This window comes from Thunnus thynnus, chromosome 22, assembly GCF_963924715.1.
Source record: "Thunnus thynnus chromosome 22, fThuThy2.1, whole genome shotgun sequence".
Classification (NCBI taxonomy): Eukaryota; Metazoa; Chordata; class Actinopteri; order Scombriformes; family Scombridae; genus Thunnus; species Thunnus thynnus.
In genome coordinates this window covers 1266651-1289186 of record NC_089538.1, presented here as the reverse complement: position 1 = coordinate 1289186, position 22536 = coordinate 1266651, and the positions used below count along the sequence as shown (strand labels likewise).

At 38.7% G+C, this 22536-nt stretch overlaps 1 protein-coding gene across 1 annotated transcript; it reads right to left on the bottom strand.

The window, feature by feature from the left end:
* Positions 1–9364: 9364 nt before the first annotated feature.
* Positions 9365–12442, bottom strand: sstr1b (somatostatin receptor 1b). Its single transcript, XM_067580441.1, has one exon. It carries the CDS (start codon positions 12257–12259, stop codon positions 11153–11155), a length of 1107 nt encoding a protein of 368 aa, XP_067436542.1. The 5' UTR covers positions 12260–12442; the 3' UTR covers positions 9365–11152.
* Between the last annotated feature and the right edge of the window lie 10094 nt (positions 12443–22536).

The following is a 22536-nucleotide window of genomic DNA, read 5'->3' as shown; positions in this document are numbered from 1 at the left end:
GCAGTTTCCTGTCGGCTCTGCTGCTTTAAAGGGACTGTTGCAGATTTGCAGAACTTAATTAGAGAAGCGAGAAACGTGCAAAATTAACTGTTCATTCAACCCAAAAAGTGATTGTTAGTAATGACTTCTGTTGACATGCATTCAGGAATAAATTGTTCAGTGGTTTTGTGATGTATTTCCTTTGGGTTTGTGATGAGTGAAGCAGCACATTTGGAATTTTTATGTCAAGAGTAGAGTCCTAAACTTTTGAAACTGGAGAAATTCAAGCACTGCACAAAATCCTGAATCCTGAATTACACTGTATCTCACACAAACCAAATTATTTCAGTCAGTACTGGTTAAGACCCCTTCAAGCTGTGTGATTTTGGACTGGCTGACAACCATGAGAGCAACATAGTGACATCTTTGGTCGTCAATCCAAAACAGTGCTCTAGATCTCACTGTGAGACTCCCCTGACCACCAATGTGGAGTTTTGGCGACCAAGGACAGCCTGAGGCAAAACTCTTGACAGCGTCAGAATTTTAGGACCAAATTTTCACAATGTAACTGCTGCTATGCCCCATGTCTACAAACCACCCAATCAGATTACAACATGAAATAATACAGAATATGTGACATTTCATAAAAAGTGCCATTCTTGAATGATGTTCAGGGAAAAACACTTCCAGTCTCCTTAATACATCCACACACAAAAACAAAAAAACACTGAGGCAAAACAAAACAAAAAAATTGTGACTTTTCTGCATTTTCAAAACATAAGAGCAAAAAGTGCTTGTTATATCATCAAACAGTGTCTGAAACCTCTTTCTGACATTTTAATTGGAGGTAGTGTCCAACAATTTTTGTACCTTTCTGAAACAGACAATCTGACAACTACGCCCCCTTTGTGTATAGTTGTGAAAGTAGGCAGAGTTGAACTTCTCTCTCAAGCTCTTTTTTTATTCTTCACACAGCTACTTCTCTTAATTTTCATGTGAACAACTGACCGCAATACCATGAACACCTTGGTGGACAGACTGTCTGAAAGTGTGTGCTGTTATCCCCATTGGTATGATTCATCACGTTGAGACTATAAAGACTTGCAAAAGACGCAGAATTCTCATGGAGGGTTTGTGGAGGCAGTGTGATGAAGCCAGAAGGAAGCTATGACAGCAGCATGTTGATTGTAGGTATGTGAATACAGAAGAATTGGTTATGCTTGATTTGCTCTTCTTTTTTTTTTGATATTTCTCATAATACCCTTGCATTGCCACTGCATATAACACAAAACTTACCCACCTGCCATGAGAACAGGAGTTCTTAATTACTTCTATTTTGGGAATGCCCTGAGGTGAGAGTTTTTTGGTCCAAGTTAATTTAAGTTATGAGTGAAATTTTTCATGTTGTGTGCCTTCTAGGTAAGAAACTCAAAGTACTGTGTTCATTATTTATAAATGGTCTAAATACAGTGAGCTTCCTTGTAGGCAAAATAATAATCCTGATGAACTGGAAGGTGTGCAAACCATCCTGCTTTGGAGGACTATGTTGATCTTTTTTTCGACCAAGATTTACTGCCTGAATCACACATAAGAACAAGCCTCAGACTCCTTCGAACTACATTTATATTGGATGATTTCGCACCTGATGAATTATGTCCAGTGCCAACATTCAGTTCCAATGCAGGAAGCAGTATGTCATTTATGCAGTGATTGTGCTTGTAATTGTTGCAACCCTGTGATAGAATGCTGACCTGTCCAAGTTATACCATACCAACACCCACTGCATGCTGGGATCCAGTCCTGAACACTGACAAGGATCCTAGCAGATCAAGTGTAGAAAATAGATGGATGGATATCTAGTGGACACTTTCTTCCAACCAAAAGAAGTGCACACATTATTGAGAGGGGCAGCAACATGTGTACAGTGACAGTGTTGACCTGACAGGAACATCATTTCTCCACCTGTCGAAGAGAACAGTTTGACAAAATCTACACCTTTTCCAACACAGAGCAGCACAAATGTTTTAGGACCTCCTGGGGAAACTTCCATCCGCTGTATTTTCCAGATGGATGTCAGTTCAACCTGACCTCTGCCTTGTTCACAGAGTGCCATCATAAATTTACTATATGCCTGTGAATTTCCTGAGATCCTGGTGCCACTGACTGCACGCATATACAGATTTTCACACCCTTGTGAGATATATGATTCCTACAACTTCTTAGGGAGCTCTGGACAGATGGCCTTTAGGAGGAGGAAGACCTATGTATTCTGTTTTATGAACACTGGCCATATGTCATACACAAAGTCAACTACAATGTGAGTTCAACAATACTTTGGAATGCAGAAAATGTGCTTCAGATGCTCGGACATGTCATTACAATCTTCAGAATGTCTGTTCCATTCTTTATGTTATAGCCATGGATCATGGATGTCATCATGCACAATAATCCAATATCAACATTCTTGTCTGGCAGTAGAACACAGATTCCAGATTACACAATGTTGGTTTGATGTGTAGTGTCATATTTCTCTGTCCGTTTATGTGTTTTATCTCTGCAGGGATCTATTAGTATGTGTTGTATGAACTGTACAAGCTTGCCATGTGTTTGCAACATGTTTAATGGATATTGTCATTTGTGTTCATGTAGAGTATGTTAGAAGCTTCAAAGGAATTTGTACTTCCATAGAGCTGATCCACAATGCAAAACACCATGTGCTTTTGTCTATTCTGTTTTAACAGGCCATTAGACCATAGCATTTTAAAGAAAAAAAAGGTAATTTCATTGGGGTCATAACTGTCAGCCATTACCGCAGTCAATGATAATGTATTACTCCAACCCTTGTTACCAACGGCAACCTAACTGTGTCTCTCTGGCCAGGAAATAACACAAAAATAGACTGTCAAATGTTTGGTGCAGAAAATATCTAAGCTGTAAACTGGTTGTTGAGTTTTTGATAACTGTTGTTCATGCACCCTTATCTTATCTGTCTGGGTTTAACCCTGCCTTAAGTGCATGGGTGTTTTGTCAAACATTCCTACATACCTTGTGTCTTTAGATATCCATTACAGAATATTTATTGAGCTAAAAAATGAAATCTTGTGGTCATTACAACACAGCTGTGTGCACTGTGTGCAGCAGTCCACTGGTTTCCACTCAAGTTCATGTCCCCTGAGTTAAAACATTGTTATATTCATGTTCAGAATTCTGTTTCTAATTTATCTGATAATATGCCACAAAATTATACCAACTATCAGATTGATTGCCATGAAATTTTGTTCAGATATCCATGTTCCCCAGAGGAACCAATACCCTGACATTCTCATCCCAATACCCTGACATTCTCATCAGCCTTTGTTTTTTGTTTAATGCTAATTAGAAAATGTTAACATGCTAAACCAACACGGTGAACATGGTAAACATTATACCAGCTTAACATCAGCATGTTAGCATTGTCAGTGTGCAAGTTAGCATTTAGCTCAAAGCACCACTGTGCCAAAGTACAGCCTCACAGAGCTGATAGTGTGGCTGTAAACTCTTATGCTGTGTCCCTATTTACTATAAGGTGCACTATAATTACTGGCCACCATTTGATATGAGTGCACAAATTCAGAATTATTTAATTTATCCACTATAGTCAGTGGCGGCATCAGGCTGTCTGAGGGGCATGGGCAAAAAAATATAAAGGGCACCTGACAACATTCAGTGGAGCCCCCATCATTTTCTTTAAGGTACATAAGCATAGCTTGGACATTGCTGGTACCAAGAGCATATGAAGAGTGGAACACCTTAAGTTCAGTGATGATACTGTCTTCCTCCATGTCATAGACTTGGCGAACATCCTTAACAGATTGGACAGCTCTGTCATTTGTCCTTCCTTTCCAGTTACCTGGGGTGGTAAAGCACTGACATACAGCACTAGAAATGCACTAGCCCTCTTGCCTTTGTCATGTATGTTTTTACCCCTACCAAGTAAGTTGTTTTCACTCCTCTCTGTTTGTTTGTCTGTTAGCAGTGGTACTCAAAAGGTTCTCTTCCAGATTTCATTACATTTTCATGGCACGATACATTTTAAAAAACTTTTTAAAATGCCTAAGCAGAGGTTTAAGTTCTACTGGGAATCCCTCTGATTGCTAATGGTTGTAAATGCATTTTGAATAAAGAATACTCTCATAATTTCCTTTTAAGATTTTACTACAACATAAGGTTGATTTCCAGTTTGTACCAAATATGTAATATAGAGGTGACTAAGTATGTATCTAACTAGCTAGCTACTATCTATCTAGCATATTGTTCAGCATGTTATAGAGCTTTGGAAGGGCCTACACATAAAACCAAAATAGTAAATACAATCTAAATACATTAGTAATGCACCCTTAATAAAAAAAATAATCCATACTCTTTTTTTCAATTGCAAAGAGCCTTGCTATGTGACCTATGTCCCAAATTGTCGTAGGATCAAGGTTACAGCTTAGACTGTACTGACACAAACAGTCTATAGGGGGGGAAGACTGAGCAAATTAGTGAGTAGTACTGTACTCATATCAACTGAATAGAATAGTGTCAGCTACAACAACTACATGTTTTTAAGGGTGCTTTATTTTCCTAATGGTAAGCCTACATAAAGCATATTTCTACCATAATGTGTAGTCTACTCCATCGTAAGGATATCTTATAGGGCACAATATCTCATGTTCTTCACTGGAAGAGCACTTAACCATGTTTTTCTCTCATACAGTGCACCCTATAGGACACCCACTTCTGCTCTTCAGTCTGGTAGACTTAGAGGAACACTAAATTGCACTTTTTCCTTTTTTTGTTCACTAGAAGGGCACCCATCCAGAACCTCCAGCTTACATCCTCCTCAGTTAAAGGGCACATCATGTTTTCTCACTTTCACAATTTATCGTACTGTGGGGGCACGTTAGAGGGCATTTTATCATACTGTGTCCCCCAGTGTCTATAGTTATCCCAAAAATTCCACAATGGAAATGAAAATGTACATGTACACTACTGTCTCACAAAAAAGTAGATGTGAAAATTGCCGTTGTGCTGTTCCTGCCACTGGAGATCCACACTGATGCTCTCCACAGATATACAAATTAGCCTACTATACTACGTACTATAGGAAACTACAAAAGGAAATCTGTGGTTATATTTTCTTAAAGCAGATTCTATTCTGCTGTCAAAGATAATAAATTGCTTTACTCCTTTAATGTAGGTTAACTGTTGCCTTAGTACAGTGAAATGAACTAAGATTGTATAAATATACCTACATAATATAAATTACCTGCTGTTACCTGTTACCTGCATACAAGCAAAAACAATAACCTGGGGTCTCTAAAAATGCAACAATCTTAGGGATTAATTAAATAAAGTGATTGAATGAGACTGGGTCTAATATGGTCCCAGGTCTCTGTGTGTCATAAACCATTACTATGCCACCTTTACAACAACAGCATTAAGAAAAGTAAATGGCATAAAACATTTTGACATAATAGGTATACATCCAGAACATAAGTCTGAAGGGGCTTTGTATAATGTCTCTTTGGAAACAACATCATGCACAAAATGTTTGTTTCATATCTGTAAAAGCTGTGGTTTGTTACCTACAGTACATTAGAGGTTTTACTGCAGTCAGTGTAACACATGAGCCATTATCATAAAACAGCACATGGACTGCTGCCTCTCTCAGCCTCAGGGTGATGTAAGATCTTTAAATATTTCAAGCTGCAATGTGCCTCTTGATAGATTTCTGTCAGCAACAGGAACTGTGACATAAATTGACAGTCAGGCATTACCAATCATGTTTTATCAAGCCTTCTGTTTGAAATATCGTGCATGTCAACAACTTTCACTGTGCACAAATATTCTACAAGCACATGACATGACACCAGCCATCTGTCTGGACTGGATATTACAGTATGTGTCTTTGTCAGTATGAGTCCATAACCTCCGTTTTAAGTTATGGATTTGATTTGTGTCAGCCTTATGTCAATGCTGCCTGTCAGAGCCTGGAACTCTGCAGACCTGTCTGGAGCGAGGGCTAAACAGCTGGCAACATACTGCTCCATTTCTGTTTTTACTGGAAGCCTCACTGATGCCAAATACTGCTCTTATTCAACTGTCATTCCCACATGATTAAAGGAAAAACCATAGTTCATTACAACCTGTCTGACATTGTTTGACATTGACACGATGGTCAGAGTGACAAAACTATAGATATATATATAGATAGCAAAGTCCTGCAAGGACTCAGTCGATGTTTCCCTGAAAAGATAAAACAGTCTTTCTTTACTATTTTTTATCGTTCTTTAGCACTTTGTATCACTTTTCTTAGTGATGCATCAGGAATGAAGAAAGGGTGAATATTCAAAGATGGTTCTGTTAAACTTGTTAACGGAAATGTCCAGTAATAACATATTCTGATGAAACAGTTGCCTTAGGTGGAGTGGGGGATTTAGTGTTGAACATGAAACCTTATTCCACTACTTTACTTGTGTCTCATGAACATAACTGCCATAATGCAGTCTGTCTGTTGCAGATCAAGCACTGTGAATTTTATAATATAATTTGACATAATTTCATGAGTAATTGTGCCAGGATCCACATTTCAACAGAGTAAATCAGTCAGTGAAGGACAGGCACAATCATCGGCCACACTCCCTCCACGGTCTGACAGTAACCGCAGCCAAGGTGCAATTTTATTATCTTGATTAGACTGACTGATTTAGTGTAATTGAAAGGCAACATGCACCGTGAATGACCAGAGGAAGGTCCCTGCTGAATAAGTGCAGAGGAAATGTCAATCTCCACTTTTCATAGTAATGACACTTCATACACAAGCCAGAAGAAATGGATGTGATGCTGGTGTGAGCTTGAGAGTGTTATTGATGTGATATACTCTGTTCAGCCAGAGTCCTCTGGGCTTATTCACAGTCTTCACACTTTGCACCAAACATGATTTTCTGTATACTTGTATACTATCTTGCAGTAGTGTTACATGTTATAGCAAGCCCTTTTGACATCTAATAGACTGACCATTTCTAGTTATCTTGCACAAATCTACATGTATGGTGATAATTACAATCTGACCAGTCAGAATTACAATTTAACATATTGCGTTCCAGGCAATAAGAATGATATTTAAAGACACCTCCAAACAAAAATCTTTTAAAGATACCTATAATCACATCACAGACATTGTTTAATTTATCAGACTGGTGGGATTCACGTTACATTCATAAACTGGCAATACATACCTTTTTGACTCTTTTTAAAACTACTGAGACTATTTTAAAAAATATCTGACATTTTATTTATAAAAGTTGTTTAGATTTCTCTAAATCCATCTTCAATTGCAGTACAGATTCCCCTCTGTCCTCCAGCAGGCTGTTTTGGAAGCTTTTTACAAAAAATCGGCATTATTAATGACCACCTTCACCCCCAGTCATTTGATATACAGCCCAATGGATAATGCAGATTCCCTTACGCTGCATCTTTAACTGGAGTAATGTCCACAGCTGGAGACGTAAGACAGTGTATAGCGTCTATGAAGCAGAGTCTGATCCTGAATAACGGGAAGAACCTGTCGTTGCACAGTTGAGATTTCAACAAGATGTTTTAGAACGGTAATATTATTTCTTTGGCGTTCACACTGCAAGCCTTAGTGCTCAATTTGGATTTATTGCTCAGATCCGTGGCTATTCACATGATGTTTTAAGCGTGGCCAATATCAAATATCAGTGTGAACTGGTCAGGGTCCTGAACTGACCCACATGTGCAAAAGAACAATAACAAAGACATTACATGCAGCACACTGTCATACAAAAGTAAACACGGAGGCCACTGAAGGCAACGTTTATGGTTTCATTTATAAGTTGATGTGCAGTGGAAGCCAGCAAAGTCATGAGCAGATGATATCAAGGATAAGGATGAGATCCAAATTTTTAATCATGGCTTTTTGTGGAACAATGGCTGCTACTTCTGTACGGAGGTTTATATGGATGCAGAGTTGGAGCCAGGAGTGGTGGGATCGCAATGTGAATGGCTTCACAGAAACAGATTTCACCTAAAATTTCAGGATGTCAAGAGGGAGCAGCATGTTTGTATTCACCGAGTGACTCCCGCCAACACAGAATTGTGACAAATGTTGACCTAGAGTGACGTAAAAGTCACATGAATTCCAATATGACTGTTCGGACTGAGGTCATATTGCAAAAAATCAGACCTGTATCTGATTTAGGACAACATATGAAAGTGGTCCAAATCAGACTTGAAAAGATTAGATTCCATGTGATTTATGCTGTTCACACTGTCATGGAAAAAACAGATCTGAGTCACATACAGCATGAGCAGAAAAATCAGATGTTGTCCCTTTTGCCTGCAGTCTGACTGTAACCTTTCTTAACAAAATACAAGTCATTTTTTCAAACGTAGCTGGACATATATTATATCCCTTTAGCTGAGTAACAGAAAGAAACAATGTTTACAAGTGCACTTGTTTTAAAACTTCATCCAAAGATTGATATGAAACAGTAGAAAATCCTGGGATGTACCGAGCCTCGTTAAGCAGACAGTGGGCTGTAAAATGTGCCGAACAAACACACAATCACTTGCTGACAACGGAGAGAAAATTGTTTCTAAAAATGAAGATCTGTTATGCAATCTGGGCAGCGGTGGGTTCATTCTAAAGCTTCAAAGCATATTTGATTTGACTTTCTGATGTGACGTAGTAACAAGTATCACCTCAACACTGCTCGCTCTTGAGCCACAAATTTAAAAAATTTCAAATTACTTAAAAAAATTAAGGAGATCGAATTGAGTAAATTTGCAGCATAAGAGGGCCCCCACCATCATTCTAATCCATCCCAAAAGTCTTTTTTTTTCTCCACAATTCCAGCCCTTTAATATCTTCAGTGTCAGATATCTACAATTTCATTACTATGTAAAGTATAAGTATGTTTTAGACACCCACAAAGAAAATTAATTATTTAAATATGCTAAATTAAGAATTCCTTCAATTGAAATGATAACTGTAAATGTATGAAAGCTGTTGATCCCGTCAGTCTCAATATGTCATATCCACTTAGAGTAAATATCATATCCAAGATTTTTAACTTTTCCTGTAACATTTATCTCTGAAATCAATTTTCCAGCTTCTCTCAAGACTCTAATCTATATCAGAAAAATTTGACATGAAGGCAAAAGTGAAGGCAAAAAGAATAATTTTGTGAGCCTTTGTAATTCAGAAACATGAAATCAACACATACATGATTTTTTTTAACCATTTCTGTCATTTTGTGCAACAGAAGCATAACAGCTCTGGCTCATTTTGCAAAGACACAGCTCAAATTTAAACAGATCTATCAACGAATAATGACCAAACATAGATACAGCAAATACAGAAACATACACATAAATAATCCAACATTATTTAGAGAAAAAGACTCACATTAATAATTTAAATGCTCTTGTCTGGGTGATATCCAGGGCTGGCACAAGCCTTTTTGAGGCCCTACACATACACGATACACCCTCCACCCACATTATAATACACTACTGAAGTGTGAAACTAGCACACCAGCACACTAAGAATTGAAGACTGGCAACAGTCATCCTCTTTCCCCAAAAAATCAATTGGTAAACATTTTTTAATTCAAGTTTGCGTTGTACAAATCTGCAGAACACCTACATATAAAACATTTAGAAGTTTGAAAGTGAAATTTGAGCGATATCTGTTAATCACACTTTCTGTGTTATGTAGGGGGCCATTGTAAAATCAGTAAAAATATGTAAGATATTTAGATACTTATAGCCCCTAATAGCACACCTAAAATTAACAAATTTCCTCCCAGCTCACTGTTGAGGTTAGTCCCATTATTAGGTATTTTGTATATAAATAATATGTATAAGCTTTTCAAAACATAGAATAAAATTTATTTGATTTGCAGATGATATACATTATTTTGCTGTGGTAAAACCTTTAAAGAGTTGGCTTAATTTCAGACTAAAATCATAATCTTTGATAATCAAATAAAAACTTCAAGTGATGATAAAAGACCTTCAAACTGAAAGGTACAAATTATATGTAAATGCCTCTGTCTATATCCAAAAATGAGCAAAACTATGACTTGGAACATGCTTGTTTAAAGGGAGCCTATTATACTTTTCCTTATTTTCAGTCATATATATAATGTTATAAAGTCAGTTGTCCATATTAAACATGTCAAATAAACATGTAAACATATGTAGAAGTAATCCCTGTGAGCAAAAAGCACTGGCTTCAGACTGCTCCAACGGTTTTTTCTGTTCACCCGAGCCAACGTTGGCTCATGACAGATTTCTGTATATGGTCATCTGCTCCATGCACAGCGCACAAGTTCACTGCTCTGCTCTGCTAACATTATGGCATTTTTCCATTGTTTTGGGGGTAGTCATGCAGAGCCATGACTGGAGTTGAGCTAGCACGCTGAGTGTTTTTCCAATACACATCACTGCAAAGTAAAATAAGTAGTTTACCTGTTGAAGGTGTGCTGCTCATTGGCAGCTCTTCATCAAACATCATCATCAATGTGGCTGTTTTTTCTGTACTATCCCTCCCTGCATTATTTCTAACTGACTCGCTGAACAAAGTGCTCCAAATATTGCCAGATGTTATTGTGTCTGGTTTTAGTGCCACTACCAAAGCTCCACTAATTTGGTGATAAACATGTTTCATTTCTTGTACATAGTAATATATGTCTGTACAATAATATTTCATGTCTACATTCAGCTGTGCTTTACATCCTTACCCACTTAAAAACAGAATTATATACATCTTTTTTGTTGTCAGTTTTTCTCTCAACAAGCCAGCCATCTGGATTGGTTGCTGTACTGGGCATTTTTCTCCTCATCCACTTTCAAATCTGCGTGACCTGTGATTCCCAAAACTCTAATGACACTTGAAATTTGAGTTTACATTTTGTCATCAGTTTTTGTATGGCATACTTGTGTGGTCCAGTGGGCATTACATGGAAATGATTATATATTCTAAACCCATAGTTTAGTTTTTTCATCACATATATATCAATCAAAACTAAACATCAATCTCCTGCAACTCCAGGAGATTGGTAAAGAAACTCTCCTTTACATCATGGTTGCTCCTTGTTTTAGGTCCTGTTCTGGTTGAGTGTTACACTGTGGTTGTACGGGAGGTATAAGTTCCATTCCGAAACACCATATCAGAAGCCATACAGTCTTTGGGAAAATCCAGAGGACTACATGTTGCTTGTCTCTTCAGTGCTACAGCACAGTAATCCACCTGCTCCGCATCCAGCCCAGATTCTAGCCACCGGAAACACACAATGCGCTGGAATGAACGCCGGAAATTGTCGGACACAAAGCCGTACAGGATAGGATTGGCACCGCTGTTTGCATAGCTGAGGATTACAAAAAGCTGAGTGACCATGGGGTCTGGCGGCCGGTGGAAAACACTGATCAGCTGGACGATGTAGAAGGGCATCCAGCAGAGAACAAACACCGCCACAACCAACAGCACCATGCGAGTGATCTTCTTCTCTGAGCGCCGCCGTTGAAGCCAGCCTGCTTTTAGCCCCACTGCTCGCATCCTGGCCACCATTAGGCAGTAGCATAAGCAGATAGCTCCAACCGGCAACAGAAAACCCAACAAGAAGGTATACACTACAAATGCCTCTGACCATGCTGCTTCAGGCCACAAGAAGTTACAGTCCACACCACCATCCTGTGCAGGAACAGTGTCCGCGAAGATAATGATGGGCAGGATGACTATGAGCGACAGCCCCCAGACACACACATTAACTACTTTGGCTACAGTGGGTCTGCGGTAGCGGGCCGCCTTGATTGGGTGGACCACTGCCACATAGCGGTCCACACTCAGCACAGTCAGGCAGAAGATTGATGTGAACATATTGATACCATCCACACTCAGAACCAACCTACACATCAATGACCCAAAGGGCCAGTGGCGAACGGCGGCTGATGTAGCTAGAAAAGGAACACTCAACATAAACAACTCATCAGCAATAGCTAAGTTAAGGATGTAAATGTTAGTGGCTGTTTTCATTTTGGCATATTTCAGAATAACATAGATGACCATGGCATTGCCAGTAAGACCTACACAACAGACAAAAGCATAGATGGACGGGATGATGATTTTACTGGCATCAGGCTCCTGGTAGTAGTCCTCGTAGTCCATGCTTGTGTTATAGGGTAGCCCTGTTGGATAGGACCCATAGTCCTGGCTCCCATTTAAATCCATTGTCACTTTTGGCTATATATGATGCTAACGTTAAGCTTGACTAGTGCTAGCCAATAGAGCTATAGAGAATTGAAGTGAAATCAAAGTTTGGGCTTCTTATAATACCACAAATTACCAAAGAGCCAACTCTGCAACATAACCTTGATCAACAGTAGGTTGTGCAGTCCCCTACATTTGTGTAGACAGGAATGATAAGTATGTGATGAAAGAAACCCTCACTGAGAGATTCCCTTGAGTTACAGAAGATCGTAGTTGGAAGTAGTGTCAGAACTTCAGCTCTCTATTGTCCTTTTAGTTTCTATTTTAATCCACAGAAGAGAGGATTGTGTTCATATCACTAAAGCAAATATATATATATATATGTATGTTCTTAGTTACTGTCATCCAAGAGAGAAGAAAATATCCATTGTTCCTCCTTCTCAGAGTTAAGATGTCCTTGATTTTTCAGGGTCTCTTGTGTCTTCGCTTGTTGGGATTCTCATTCCAAAGTCCAAACAAATTTGATCATTTTTCCTCAGAATACAGCAGCACCTGTTAGGCACCTGTTGTACACCCTGATTCACAGGATTCTTAATAGGCAATCATACACCTTACCATTTCCATTCATACATAAACAAACATATTACTGCCCATCTGTTGCAGGCAGTAAGTACAGACTTATGATCAAAACCAGGATAAGACCACCTGGACACACAGAACATAAAAAATAACCCATGTGTTGATTGAAAGGAGGTGTTCTGGCGGGTCAAATCATGTTGAGTGACCAATTAAAGGTGGTGTTTAGCTTCTGAGCTCATGTTGTCTCGCTGATGGAGTTTTGCAGCTGTTGCAGAGTGCTGAGAAATCAGGGAGTTCCTGCGGAAGCCTCTCCTCAGGATACATTATGCTCCCATTTTCTGTGACTTGAACTATGAAAGCCTGCGAGAAAACAAAGAACTGTCACTTAGTTTGCCTTCAATAGATATCAATCACAATATCAAAGTACAAGTGAGTCGTACCTAAGATGACCTGTCACCGTATTTGTTATTCTGATACACCACCACATTTACCAAATATAAACCTTGACTTTTTGTATCTGAGGCTTTGCAGTAATTACTTTCACAGAAAACACTATTATTGTATTATATTGTACTTGAGTTTTGAAACATATTTCCCATTGACTCTTAATGCATTAAATCCCACACTGATTACCAATGTATAACTGTGTGCATTAGCTTCATGATACGTTCATGTAAATTTATAGGAAATCCTTTTCATTGTGCTTTTAATAATCATTTAATTTATGTTTTTAGATGCAGTTCCACCTTGACCACAGAGAATACTTGACTCTGATCAGCCAGTGACTTATTTTCAGATAAATGCATGCTCTGACATAGCATCCCTATTAATGACTAACGATTCTGCTGTTTACTGCGGCGTCATCTTGTTGGAATAGAAAAGTGACATTCAAAGGTTGAGAAAGAGTAGCGTGTGAAGTATCCATCCCATCAGCATTATTTTCAGTCGACACAGAAGCTGTTGTAGTGATAATTAGGTTAACAGTTAACTTAATGTTTGACATGTCATTTAAAGAAATATGTTGATTTAAAATTTATTTCCGTAAATCTACTAACCCTAACCTACTGTATTCTACAGTATGTATAGTATTCTTTGCACTCTATGACACATGTGACAACCTCTGTTATCCTCACTGTGATCATTAACAATATTAAAAATAAGTCACATATCGAAAAGGGTCGAATGAAAAACATACTAAATGTGGCATAGCAAGATATAACTAAGAGATAATCTATGACAATGAAGAAAGAATAACTCCCTCAGGCAAGGGGCTTTTCCTACGAGGAGTATTTCAGAATGGTCCTATGCTAGTAAACAAAATTATTGTTTATTTATGCTTCTGGACAATATACTTTTTAAAGGGAACTTCACTGATTTAGTATTGTATTTCCATGTTGTGAGAGACAGATTAAAAAAAAAAGATGATCAAAATCAAAGCAGGTCGAGATGATCTGACTGCATCCTACATTTCCCATAATGCATCTTCATAGTGTCAAACGCACCTACTGTACTAGCAGTACGTACTGCTTTGGCCAAAATGTAGCATGTAATATGCAGTATGCAAACAAAAGCAAAATCTGCAGTATTCCAAAAATACCTGGATGGTGTACTGATTCCGAAAAAATCTCCAGTATGCATCCAACCAGTCTACCTTGCCTACTGTGTCCCACAATGCAAAGCGCTGGAACAGTCACATACTGAAAATTAAATTGATGCATGCTACTACGAAAAGCAGTATGCAGTGTGTAATACACACTGCATACTGCTTTTCGTGAAGTCTTTGAAGTCTTAAGCCCAAACTGAGATTACTTATCCTGATGACATCATCAGGGTTAGAGACTAGCTGGTGAACATAATGGAACATTTTACAGTTAAAGAGGCAGATATTTTTCTCAGGAGCTGGTGGAGACCAAACCAGAGCTAAACGTGGAGTTAATAATGGACACGACTCTGAATGAATGATCAATTGATGCAGGTTTAAATATACTAGTGGAAACAAAATAATGAGTTGATTTCAAGCCTGGCCAAAGACATAGGCCAAATAGGTGGTCACCTAGGGCACCACTTTGTCTGGTAGCTGCTGGTCACCCTCAAAAAATATGGGAAAAAAAAAAAAAACTTCCTCATTTTCTTCCCTGAGGTGACAAATGAACAAATAAAGAAAGAAATATACTTTGCACCCCTGTTCCTCACAATTTTTCACTGAAAGTGGGGTGTGGGACACTATTTGATGCACATCACAGCCCGAGTCCATGAGGAGATGTCAAAAGGCAGGTATTCACATTTTATTCCATAATGGAAAGGTCCAAATCCTAATCTCGCCTAGGACATCAAAATGGCTAGAGCCGGCCCTGGCTGATTTCATGGTATGTGGAAAACTGTGTAAATACTTGAGATATTTCCAGACATTTTCCAGCAGAAGCCCGGGCCATGGCTCAATTCAACTTTATCTGTCCAGAGCTATGTGAATCACAAGGTGAACTGAAAATGACTGTTCTAAGAAAAAGGTCTGCTATCGTAGACAAGCTCGTAAACCTTCAATACAAAATTCCCCAAGTTTGAACTCTTGGGAGTTTGAACGTGAGCAGCATCTGGATTCTAAACTGACGAAGGGGAGGATGTAGTACACTCAATTTGCAATTGTGACAACAGCACTGACCAGCTCATCAGCAGGATGAGGGGTCTGCCATTTCAGGAGCTGGCATTCTAACTAGAACTAGCTCTGATCATCTAAATGTGGACTTTGAATTGGGACAGTACTATGATATTTTAGAAGTCGAGAACAGAAAAGAACACAGACTGAGAGAGGCCTATGGTCTTAGGTGAGAAATGCAAAAATCGGACTGTGAATTCTCTTTTGAACTCAAGCATTCGCTGTCCCAAAAAGGAAAATCTGTAGTTTAGGCAGCAGGGAAGCAGGTACTTGCTTACTGCTTACTTACTGTTTTCCACTTCTTTCCTTCACCTCACGCCTTGTCCATCCTCTGGTTGGCTTCACACATTCGTGTGGAATATAATGGTGCTACAATTCAAAACTTAATTCAGTAAAGTGACTGTTTAGCCCTTCCAGTTTTTCACCATGATGCTATATAGGATGGCAGGAAAAATTGCAATTGTCAATCTTCCACAACAGTGGGAGAAACAAGGACATTTCACAGTGGTGATGTATCCAAATCAGGGCTGTATTGAATTTCCTTAGAAGGAATGGGACATCTCTTGCAGTCTTCAGAATGACACATATGTGGTTGTCTGCTAAGAGCACACACACAGCTTGTTGCTGGTCGTAAGCAGTCTACTGCATTATAGCACATGATTCACAAATAACACATGATCTCCATCATACTGGCTCATCACTTTGACAAGAATAACTGACAAGCTCTCTTGAGGAAACAGACAGTAGCTTGACCGTCTTGACATCGTAACTGACCGCATCTAATCAACATCCAGACTTTTGTGAGAGGTGACATCCAAATTAAAGTCAACACATGGTATCCAATTATAATCAGAGAAGGGTTATCTGTTGTAACTCCTGACATGTCACTTCTCCACTCAACCCTGAAGCATTTCATTTAATGCTTCCTCTATGCTCTCTATCTGCTGAGTACACTGTTAACATCACTGTTTGCCACATTTGGCCGGTAATCTGGATAGTGATAGCTTTCTACTCTGCCATTTCCTACAAATGATGTTCACATGCAATGTTTTTTTTTTTAATCGTATTTTGCATTATACTTTCAGGGAAAATAAATATCACTGCTAAATGCCAATGCTAATGCAATTTCATTTTGGTTAGCAAAAGGTTATTGTCATGCCTCTCTTTTTACATTTTTCACACAATTCAGTCACTGCTGTGTTCAACCAAATGCTACCAAGAAATGCTTTCAAGGGTACAAGATGAGGTTGTAAGTTTCAGACAGACCAAATAAGTTACAATTCTATGTCACATTGCAAAATGGTTGCACTTTTATATAGAAAGCAAGCTCTTCAGTATTTGTATTCCAGGTTTGAGTAGAAAGCTTTGGTTTTACCATCATGTCTTGAAGAGCTCATAGTACCGCATTATCCCACTAGAACACTGCACTCCCAGAATGCAGGCTTACTGCAGGCTAATGGAACCATTTGTTTGATATGTCTGTTAGCTTTTGTATATATTTTTTGTATTTTGTTGGCAATGTGTTGACCCAATCTTTCATTCTGTGTAAAGATTGTGAAAGAAAGTTGAATAGTAGGTTATCATTTTATAAATCTTTTGTATATATGTTACAGATGTTGTTTTTAAACTAAGGGGTCAATGTTTGTTATCAGCTGAATGTGATATAATGTCATTGTCATTCTGGGGATACATGTTGGTGAAGAAATCCTACTCCTAGGCTCGTTGAACTCTTGACCTTGTTTCTATCTGAGGGTTGCTTGCTGACCTCTGGGTGTGTGTGTGTGTGTGTGTGTGTGGCTGTGGCTGTGGCTTTCTGCGCTGTGTGCGTGACTGCATGGTGTGTGTGGAAACAATGTCTGTGCCTCAGCTGCTGCTGTGTGCGTGACGTGAACCGTAGTGGCTATGTGAAAATTTGAAAGGAAAAAAATCGGATATATATTACTTCTTTATCAGCTAATGCAGTCAATGCTCGAGTCCAAGTCCGAGTCCTCAGTACGCAAGTCCAAGTTGAGTGACGAGTCCTGAAAATCAGGACTCCAGTCGGACTCCAGTCTGAGTCCTGGACTTGAGTACTGCAACACTGGCACGGACTTCATCTCTCAGTTTTCTCTTCTTCCATTTTTCAGTGCCAGATTCATGTTGTCTCTTACTTGCCATTATGCCTCATTCAGAAACAGCTTCATAAAGCAGGCTAATATGGCAAACTTCAGACGAGAATCAGGTAGTAGGCTACAAGCAAAGTGAAGCAAACTCCGAAGCAAACAGGCGAGGATTTGAAGGTTGTACCATTTTGAGGAAGGGGTTGGGGGGGCTCTTTTTATATATTAGGTAAAAACATCTAATTTGCCTGAATTGAGTGATAGGTACATACAGTGAAAAAAACAACAGTGGGCCTGTCCATAACTAATTTATATATTTTTTTCAATTGTTTGTTTGTGTTTGGACATTTGTATAATTGTTACTGATGGTGTGATGGATTGTACAGTGTCTACAACTGCTTCAGTAAGTAACAATGTTTAATGCTTTCTTTATGTCTCTGTGTGGTTCTTAAGCAACGATGAAAAATTTCCACAACAAGATCCATGTTCAAAAATCAGTCACTTGCCATGTTCAGTCTTTGTCCAGACCATTTTATGTGTCTTTAGCTGAACACTATGACAAAACAAAAAAAGTGATGTGAAGATGGTAGATGGAATTGTGAGTGTGAATAGTGGATGAAGAGAAATTTACAACATTACTTACTATCTTACTATATTACTTACTATTAAAGTGCTGCATGTAAAGGCACAGGTCAGTATGGTGCTGCTGCAAATAACTGACATCCTGTTGTTTATACCCGACACTGTAACAGCATGAAAGCTGCTTTACTTGTGTACATAAAAAGATCTGTACTGTATTAAACTACAGTGCATTCATCCACATGTCTACATGTAGTCAATGCAGTGCTCTTGTCATAATAATGGTATAGTCACTATGTATTCTACATTCTGTCCTCAATGATCCATTCTTGTTTCATTCCTGGACACTGAGGGTATTTAACATTGGCTTCTATTGTTGTGTGATGAGTCTTATGTTTGGGAGACACAATTGGTAAACACAATGGTATAAAATATATTCATACTGCCTAGAGGGAGAAATGGTCTAGAACAAGAGCTAATTAGGAGCACAAAGCGTACAAAGAATGCTGGGATATCTTATGTACTGTGGAAGTGCATGTTAAGTAAAAAGCCCGCCACCTGATGAATGTTAAGCCGTCTCCTGTGTCTTATATTTCTGAGTACACCACAGTAAATTGGAGACGAGAATAATGCTAACTTAGGATGCAGAAAATGTCTATCATAGGGTCCATAGGGGAGTTTGCTCCGAAGACAGAGTTGTGGTCCGTTGAGCGTTTATAGCAGTTTTTTGAGGCCAACAACATCAAGGAGGAGGGGCAAGTGGCTACTTTGCTGAGCATGATGGGAGCAACTACTTATGGACTGCTAAGGAATCTAGTGCAGCCGCACAAGCCTAAAGACAAGTCATACAATGATATTATGGACATTTTGAAGACTCATTTTGAGCCCAAGGCTCTGGTTATTGTGGAAAGATTCTGTTTTACCAATTGCAACCGGAAGGCTGATGAGTCTGTGACAGACTATGCAGCTGAACTCAAGCAGTGTGCAGTAAACTGTGAGTTTGAGTTTGTGAGACTATGGAAGCACTATGGAAGCACTATGGAAGCACTGGGTCTATAGCCAAAATGTAATGAGGGGAAGGGGGGGTTATATGTGGGACTTGTTGCTGTTGTTGTTGTTGTTATTAGTTCAAGTTTGCCGCTTGTTTGTATGTTTTTTGTTTTGTTTTTAGTAGTCCAAGCAGCAAAGTCGCTGTATCTGTTAGGATTCTTCTTCCTCTTCTTCTTCTTCTTGTGCCCTAAAAGTATCTGGGTCTCATAACCTGTAACAGCTACAGTTCCCAAACTTGGCAGATAGGTTGTAAATCTCACCCACTACTCAGACAAAAAAAATTATACCGATTGGCCAGATGGTGGCACTATAACAGTGAACTTTACGTTCTGGCCTATAACTTTTGAACCACAAGTCTCAAGAACAAAATTCTTTTTTCCCTGGATTTGCTGCGACTCCTACAAATTTTGAGCAATCATCATCAAATTTTGCAAATAGCATATCTGGACTAAGCTGGAAAAAAGTACTTATTTGGACTTTCTATATTGCATACCATTTAAAATTATATATTTTTAAACCTGTGTCTTCAAGTTCAATTTTACATAAACACTCATAAACTCATGACTTAAGCTATTGTTACCAAACTTGGTGCACATGTTCGGATGCTAGGTCCAAGCTTCACTGCACTGTCCTGGGATATTCTGCCTCTAGAGGGCGCCACAAATGAGAATAGTTTATATCTCGTAATCAGTTGCATGAATTCATATGAAATTCAGTTTACACAATCTAGGGTGATGACTATTATATATAGATAATATATAGATATTTCATCTAATTTTTAAACAAATTTCAAATTTGTTACTGCGGTTATCAACTGGTAAAATCTTGTTTAAAAATGTGCAACAGGAGCTCCGATGAAAGTCTGTCTGAACCTGTCTGCTGCGGAGCAGACACTGCTGCGTTGCAGTAAGTCAGGTTCAGTAACAGCACGAGTCACTCTGCAATTTTACATTTAAAAAAAGAAAAAAAGATTTAACTAGGTGAAAACTGCAGCAACAAACAGCTGGAAAGTTAAACAGCTACGGGACAAAATGTGAAATGACTTTTGGTTCATTTAAGTGTCATTGCACTATTTGTCTCCCTCTCGTTACTATTATATGTTGCTGGGCAACTTCTGGCATCCTGCTAATGGATGTATTATCAGAGCTGGACACCGGATAAAAAATGGTGCCCATTCAGTCCAATAAGAATTGCTCAGCTGGCTCATACACCAAAAAAAGTTTCTAGCTTCCAGGTTTGCTTCCGCGTTGTGTGGCCCACTGAATATGCACAGTAATGTTTCTCCTGCGAGTAACTTGAAAAACTATTGCACATTCTCACTCATTTGGTACCTGATCACTCAGCTGTCCAAACCCTCTGAACCGACGTATACGTTCATTGCGTTCGACAAACCTGTTTACTGATTGTTTACTTATCTGATTGATTGTTTTTTTCTCTCTGTGGAAAACTGACATCTCTTAAAAATGGACACCAACACTGTCTTTAAACAAGTCCAACAAATGAGACCATCCTCTTTCTCTGAAGAAGAGCGATGCCGCTACCAAGCAGAAGTAAGTCACTGTCAAATGTAAAGGTGCACTGTTCAATTTAATGTTACATTTGAGTATAATATGGTGTTTCTGTGAGCTGATTGTTTGCTGAATCTGTCTTGCAGAAAATGATGCTAAGGGAATTTGTGCTCCTGAAGCAGCAGGATCAAGTCCCTGATCATTTAACTGTAAGACAGATGAAGATCTGGCTGCTGACAGGAAGGAACTTTGTGGAGGAGTAAGTCAAACTGACCGTGTATTTGATTCATATACTGATAGAAAACTGACTTATTATATTACAGCTTTTTTACAAACACATAACAGCTGTAGAAAATAACACAATGTTTTTTTTTATTTTTACAGGTTTCATGAAATGATGATGATGAATGATGATGGCAGACTCAAGACAAAACATCCCCTCATAGCTGAACTGGTGAGTAAAATACAATGAATATTCAGACTATAGTGTGATATGTAAACCTGTATGTAACACTAGTCTACTATCAACCTTTATTATCTTACTGTTGAGACTAACTGAGTGTTGTTGACAGGCAAGGTTGACAAGGGCGAGGAGATTCTGCCTCTGTCAAATGGAGCAGGAGGTCCAGGAGGAGCTGGACGAGGAGAAACGGTTTTCATAGCTGCTGAGCAGGAAGGTCTCACTGGATGAGGAGACAACCACTGTGACGACCTCCATGTTAAGCCTGGAGACCAATGCAGACTAAATAAAATCAATGTCTCTGTAATATCTGTCTGTAATACTTAACTGCATTAAATAAACTAGAGCAGTGATGTTCAAAATGTGCCTACTTCAATGCATAGAACAATGAATACAGTTGATATGATGTGTGAATGAGTAAATACAGCAACAACATGAAAGAAACTAACATTCTATTATACACAGATTATATAAATAATAGGCTCAGTACCCTGATAGTAAATACGTGCTCTCTTCTCATTTCAAGTAAAATAAGGGCTGCATTTAAAAATGAAATAATGTGCATCCTAAAACAAAGTGGATCGATCATATTGGGCTCTTAAGTTGATTTTATTTTCTGTGCCTTCACTTTGGATTTGAGTGGGTATGTTTGCTCAAAAGACTTGTACTTTGTCTGTAGTGGTGCTTCACAATTACCACAGTCTCGTAGCAAATGAGATAAACTGGTTTTGAACAAGGGGTGTCAGCATATGATTTGTAACTCAAAATAATTGAGTTTTGGTTTCCTACGGGCTGTGGCGGCCATTTTAGGCACATAGGTGGCACTAGAGAGCACATTTTGGCACTTTAGGGGTTAATTTTTACATTTAATCAAATTTTTCACCAGACGTGATGTGCGTGCCAAACTTGGTGAGTTTTTGAGCATGTTTAGGGGGTCAAATTTAGGTTTGATGTCCCATAACAATAAAGAAAGACAGAAAGAAAGAAAGAAACAAACAAACAAACAAACAAACAAACACACGAAAAACAATAGAGTCCTCGCCCTTACGTAGTCTAGTCTTACGTAATATTGCAAAAATCAGGCACATCCTGTCCCAAAAAGATGCAGAAAAACTAGTTCATGCATTTGTTACTTCTGGGCTGGATTATTGCAATTCCTTATTATCAGGCTGCCCTAACAAGTCTCTAAAGACTCTCCAGCTGGTCCAAAATGCAGCTGCACGTGTACTGACTAAAACTAGAAAAAGAGATCACATTTCTCCCATTTTAGCTTCGCTACATTGGCTTCCTGTAAAATCTAGAATAGAATTTAAAATCCTTCTCCTAACTTACAAAGCCCTTAATGGTCAGGCACCATCATTTCAGGCACC